The 6,076-nt window shown below is 59.2% G+C and overlaps 2 protein-coding genes and 1 long non-coding RNA gene across 3 annotated transcripts in view; 1 reads left to right on the top strand and 2 right to left on the bottom strand.

Annotated features, from left to right (window-relative positions):
* KLC1 (kinesin light chain 1) overlaps positions 1–2,324 on the top strand; it is a 25,490-nt gene extending 23,166 nt beyond the window's left edge. The window contains exon 14 of the mRNA XM_006765882.2: positions 2,019–2,324. Coding sequence (XP_006765945.1) covers positions 2,019–2,271 — 253 coding nt within the window. The 3' untranslated portion in view covers positions 2,272–2,324. The remainder of the gene's footprint in view (positions 1–2,018) is intronic.
* Positions 1,309–1,891, bottom strand: LOC107183425. Its single transcript, XR_001514218.1, has 2 exons — positions 1,812–1,891; positions 1,309–1,731 (listed from the first exon to the last, which is right to left on the bottom strand). It is a non-coding gene; the product is annotated as an uncharacterized LOC107183425 (long non-coding RNA).
* Positions 2,325–4,953: 2,629 nt separating the features above from the next.
* Positions 4,954–6,076, bottom strand: part of XRCC3 (X-ray repair complementing defective repair in Chinese hamster cells 3) — a 7,461-nt gene continuing 6,338 nt past the window's right edge. The window contains exon 8 of the mRNA XM_006765889.2: positions 4,954–6,068. Within this exon, the coding sequence (XP_006765952.1) occupies positions 5,916–6,068 (153 nt within the window). The 3' untranslated portion in view covers positions 4,954–5,915. The remainder of the gene's footprint in view (positions 6,069–6,076) is intronic.

Here is a 6,076-nt window from a genome sequence, read left to right as displayed (position 1 = left end):
CTGAATTCCTTTAAATTGCTAAATGATAGAGGAACATACTCCTATGTAGTCTAACTGCATTAAAATAGAAATGTCTAAATTGAAGTTAGTGGAATGTTTTCCAAGTACAAATCAGACTTCTGCAGTTGGATTGAAAAAGACGCCTGAAGTGTGAATGTATAAAGTTGATTGTCATAGGCCTAGCCAGTTTTCTCAGTGGATAGAGTGTCCACCCTTAGACTGAAGGGTCCCAGGTTCGATTCCAGTCAAGGTCATGTACCTTGGTTGCAGGCACATCCCCAGTAGGGCGTGTGCAGGAGGCAGCTGATCGATGTTTCTCTCTCATCGATGTTTCTAACTCTCTATCCCTCTCTCTTCCTCTCTGTAAAAAAATCAATAAAATATATTAAAAAACAACAACAAAAAACAAGAAGTTACCAATGAATGCGTCACTAAGTGGGACAACAAAATCAATGTTTCTCTCTCTCCCTTCCTCGCTCTCTAAAATAATACATTTTTTACAAAACAACTTTATCCCGTAAAATCATACATAATCTTTCCAGGTAAGGGTGACAGTAGTAACTGGCCCAGTGGTTTTCAAACTTGAGCATGTGTCAGCGTCTCCTGGGCATTAGGTGGTGTAGCTTTCTTAGAAAACGGCATCTAATTGGCCAGTAAGGAACAGAATGATTAAAGATTTCACGGCTCACTGTGGTTCAGTTCGATGTTATCCTTTCTGAGTCGTTCCAAGTAGAAAAACATGCACTCAGGACCCTCGCAGGGCCGTGTGGGCTCATCGGGTGCCCTTTGGTCCTGGTCGGGACGTTTTGGGAGTGTTACTTGGGGGTAAGTGAGGTCTTTGCTTCTGGTGCAGTTTATCCAGCGAGAACTTAGTGCCTGCCGAGGGCCGGCTGTGCGCACGACGCTGTGGCCACGGCCGTGCCTGGGCCTCGGTGCCGCTCCTGAGTCCCTTCAGCCTGGCCACGCCCACCCTGCAGGCACGGCGGCCACGCCCTCAGCCTTCACGCTTGTGTTGGCTCCGAATGGCAGGTCCTGTTGCAGACACAGTATGACCCCTCGCTCGGTTAATTTAGCTCTAAAGCGACGGTGACTTTCTGGTGGACGGCGTCTGTGAGGCGGCAAGCGGTTACAGTGACTCCACGCTTGCCTGTGACTTGGTTCAGGTTGTAGGCGACTTGGGTGTTTTATCAAGTAGTTTAAGGTGTCGAGAGGAGAAAATTATATGTGTGAATCGCTTCCTTTAAACATAAAGTCATGAAATTTGTTATATGTTTTGATTTATAAGCAGAGAAATAGCATTAAAGCTCATTTTACTAATGAAAAAAATTGTTTTTACAATAAAAAGCACAGAGTACAGAGTATTATGTGCTCTCACCAGTGGGTTTCGAGTGTGTCACTTGAACATGGTCACATAGAGTGATGAGTCTCAGTGAGTCACCGTGGTTCCTTCCTGAGACCCAGCTGGGGGGCCTGGGGACCCCCATGGGGAGTTGGCCAGCTGCTGGGAGCAGCTCTTAAAATGTGTAACTACAGCGACACGGGAGTTGATGTGTGGTATCATTGTCATGTAACTACAGCGACACAAGGTGATGGGTGATGATGTGTAACTACAGCGACCCGGGAGTTGATGTGTGGTATCATTGTCGTGTAACTATAGCAACACGAGTTGACATGTGGTGGTGTTGTGTAACTACAGCGACAAGAGTTGACGTGTGTATTGTTGTCGTGTAACTACAGCGACGTGGGAGGTGACGTGTGGTATCATTGTCGTGTAACTACAGCGACAAGAGTTGACGTGTGTATTGTGTAACTTACAGCGACGCGGGAGGTGACGTGTGTTATTGTAAGACAACTGTTTTTGCTGAAGAGATACAGAGAAACTACTTTTTCTTGCTAAGATTGGGTGGGCATCCCTGTCCCAGTGAGGGGCCCAGGCCTTGGAGGGTGGCTGCGGGTTCCTGCTCCTGGCTGACCCGTGTGTGACGTTTGTCCTTGCATGTCCACTGTCCTGGTTGCAGCATGAAGCGAGCCCGCTCTCTGAATGTCCTAACCGTGGGCGGCAAGGCAGCTGAAGACCATTTCCAAGTAAGGAGCCCCGCCCCCTGCCCCAACTCCCAGACCAGGTGGCGGGCGGCCGCAGGGCATCGCGAGCTGGGTCAGACAGACAGACAGACAGACAGGCGCCACATGACGCCTCCTGAGCACGGACTGGGCCGGGCTATGGGAATGTCACGTCGTCAGCATTCTCGGTACATTAATCAGTGGCCTTGAGAAATGGTCTGGTCGGCCTGATGGAAATGAAACTTTCTGATGGAGTGATGCCTGCATGTGGCCTGTCATTACTAAAAGTGTACTGTTCACTGGTGTGACTTCAGCCTGCGTGGCTAATGGTCCAGTTCAGCTGTTACTGGTGTAAGGGACTGACACGCTGTCCTGGCATCGGACCTGTGAGCCTGTCACCTTTGCACCCTATTCTCTGTCATTTTGTAAATGTCCGGTTACTGTGGTGCGGCCAGGCCTGGGCCCTGGGCCCACCTGGTCTGTCAGGTGCCGGGCAGCCGGGCTCTTCTCAGAACCTTGGACCTGGCCGCACGGCTCCCTGGGGTGCGTCGCCGGCTTTCCCGTTCCCTGCAGCACCTGGGACTGTCCGGGCTGCTCTCCTTGGCAGGGAGAGGCCTCTGCTGGAAGCTCCGGGCGGGGCGGGGTGCCGGGCCCGCAGTGGACACGCCTCTCCCCCGCGTCTGGTGGTGGCACCTGCTCGTGAGCACCAGGCCTCGCGTGACGTGGAGTTTGAGTGGGGCCGCTGGGCCGGCGCCGTGCGGAGTGCTGGTTGAGTGTAATTTTCCCATTTGTTTTTCATGCAGGAACGAAATAATTGTCTAGCAGATGCGAGAGCTCTGAGTGCCAGCCACACTGACCTGGCGCACTGCGGGCCGGGGCCGAGCTAGATAAGCCGAGCCCGCCCGCCAGGCCCCTGCCCACGCTGCCTGGCAGGGAGGCCGCTCGCTTCCTTGGTGAGGTGGCGACCCACCGCCACGGAGGCTTGTCCGAACTCTGTTACGTGGTCTGCAGTCCTGGTGACCGAGCGCTGCCGGAGCACGACCGTGAGACCGGCCTGGCGGGCCAGGCACAGTCCGGCAGCAGCGGCGTCACCGCAGACTCGCTGCTTCTCACGGACACGCACTTCTGCACGGCCCCGCCAGTTTAAGTTGAGGCGTGTTGATGCGGTACTTAGTGGGCTGTAAATGGGGCGTCTGGAACCTTCAAGTCCATCTTTGGAGAATAAGCATGTAATGACCCGTAACGCCTGGAGCGTAGTGGGGGCCAGCGGGGGGTGGGGTGGTCCCTCAGGTGCCAGGTCCCAGCTCCCACCCTGCCCCTGCTTCGGAGCCCTGGCTGCACCCCAGGCTCCCATGTTTTCTGTTTAAAAAGCTCTTTTGGTCCCGTAACAGGGTGGGTTTTGACAAAACATTTTCAGATCAACCCTCAGGCACTGCTCCTCACAGGGCTCTGAGCTCAGCCAGTAGGTGAAGAAAGTGCTAACCAGATGACAGGTAGGGGTTCCAGGTGAGAAATCTGGGCGCACGTCCACGCCGGTGCCAGCGCTCCCTCCAGCCAGGCCTGACCCACCGGGCGTCCGTCCCTTGAGGACCATGTATGTTAGTGCCGGGCACAGGGGTTCCCCGCGGCCTTTTCCACGTGGACAGCGCTGGGCTGGCTCTGGTGTTGTCAGCCGAGCGGGACGTGAGCTGGAGGCAGCGGCACGGGGGTCACAGGGGGGCCGACTCCCAGTTCCTTTCAGTCCCCGCGATTACAGGCTGTTTGTTGGTGACAGTGCACCTTGCTCCCTGCGGGCCGGCCGGCCTCCTAGTTCCTGGGCGCCTGCGCTACCCACGGCCGGCCCGACCCGGCAGCCGCCTCCCTTGGCCACCCGCTTTTTGGCTCCATCCGGTGTGCAGGTTCTGGTGGGCCGGGTCCCTTTCTGCACGCACGCGCCGTAGGCCGAGAAACCTGGAGGAGCAGGGCTCTGGCCGGCAGCCACGGCTCCACGCGAGGTGCAGCAGCACCGCCAGACGCCGTCCCCTTGCCTCCACTCCGTGTGGCCGGCTTCTCCCCCGAGCAGCACGGCCCCTGGACCCAGGGCCCCTGGTGACAGGTCCCTCGGAGCAGCTCCCAGGAGAATGGACCGGGACTCCCGTGCTGGGGCCCGTCTGCAGGACCCTTTCCTGAGCCTGGCCGCTCCCCGCCCGGCCCCCTTAGGTTGTGGTGCCTTCGCAGGTGGTGGAGGGGTAGGGGTGAGAGGATGGACTGAGGCCCTTGTGACGGCTCCATGCTCAGGGCCCATGCACATGGGCACCTCCTCCAGGCCTGCTATCCGCATCTTCCCCTTCTCGGGGCAAGCCGTGCGCCAGGTGGCCCTGTGTGTTCCCGGGGGGCCAGCCCATTCCCCACGGTTCCTGCCTGAGTCCTGCAGGCACACACGGAGGCCCCACCCCACAAGCACCTGAACCAGAGGCAGAGGGCGTGGGGAGCAGGCCTCCTGACCCTGCGGCCTTCACACGGGGGAGGGGTGCAGGCAGTTCTGTCGTGGAGTTAAAGAGCCCCTGGGATGTCATGTGACTGGGAGTCAGTGCGAACACCAAGGACCTGCATGTCAGGCAGGGCCCGTCTCACCGTGTCGCGTGTTCTTGGGCTGCACGGTGAGGGCTGCCTTGGGACACGCTCATATGCACACTTGGCAGAGGGTCATGTGCAGACCACCCTGTCCCAAGGGAGCCCCACCCCAGGGAGAATGTGGTCCCCAGCGTGGGGCTGACCTCGAAGGGGTGGGGTGCAGGTCTGAGGATGCGGGGGTGCTAAGGCCCAGGGGGCAGGCAGGCGCTCCTTAGGGACTGTCGGCTCCTGGTCAGTCTGTGCTGGGTGGGCAGCCCTGGCCGGGGGGTGGGAGGGGCAGGTCACCCCGGGGTCGAACGCTGGGTCGTGGGACATTCATTCTGGGGCTGTAGCTGTTTCTGTTGTGACTTGACTAGAACACTGTTTGCAATTGTTTGTATTTCATTATAAAAATAAAGCCTTGCTCCCGCTGTGCGGCCCTGCACCTCTGTGGAAAGGTCTCACGTGGGCGCCTTCCCTTCCACACCCGCCCCCGCCCCACGGGGCACGGGACACGCAGGGAACGTGATGACATTTACAGCGGGTCATCCTGCCACAGAGAGGTGCCCAAACAGTGCGGTCCCATCCCAGGGTGGCCGCTCACTCGCCCCCCAGAGCCGGCAGCGGCCGGGGTCGGGATGCTGGGCGGGGGGGCAGGTCCACGGCTGTTCGGTGCCCCCCTTTCTCAGGAGGTACAGGTGCCGCCTCCAGGGCGGGGGGCTGGGGAGCGGGTCACTCACTCAGATAGCTGTGCCCACTCACGCCAGGCAGCACACGAGGCGCCTGGGCAGGGAGCGGATGAGGCGGAGGCTCACTCAGCTCTGCCCTGATGGAGGCTCTGCCCTTGGACTGGGCAGCCACGGCCCCCTGGGCCCTGCTCCCACCACCAGCTGGTCAGACTTGCACCCAGAGGGGCAGGACCTGTGCTGATGGGGGGTGTGGGGGGAAGAGGGGGCACTTTCATGGGAAGCAAGGCCCCAGCTATGACGACGAGCTGGGCCTATGAGGTCCTGTCTGGCCCTCCTGCACCCGGGACGGGCAGGGTCTGCCTCTAAGGGAGTCTCCTGTGCCCGGAACGGGTTTTCCTGGCAGATGGGCCAACCCAGCAGGGGCTGGTGGCAGAGACAACACTAAAGTAAAAGACCCTTCAAACCCCCGCTTGGGAATGGGGCAGCCTGCGGCAGCGGGCACTGCTCCTCGTGGCCCTGCAGTGGGTCGTGCTCCTGGGGGGGAAGGCGCTGCCCCAGGGGCCCGGGCTGACCTCAGGAGGGCTGACCCGGAGCCGGTGCCCCTGGGAGGCCGAGGCAGCGGCTTTCCTGGTCAGCAGGACTGGGTCCCAGCGTCCCTCGCACGCCCTCGGCGCTGACTGTGTAGGAGCAGGAGGAGGGAGGCAGGTGGGGGGCGAAGACCACCCTCAGGGTGC

Source organism: Myotis davidii, unplaced genomic scaffold (assembly GCF_000327345.1).
Source record: "Myotis davidii unplaced genomic scaffold, ASM32734v1 scaffold480, whole genome shotgun sequence".
Lineage (NCBI taxonomy): Eukaryota > Metazoa > Chordata > Mammalia > Chiroptera > Vespertilionidae > Myotis > Myotis davidii.
The sequence above is the reverse complement of the archived record's forward strand: the minus strand, read 5'-3'. Positions and strand labels throughout refer to the sequence as shown.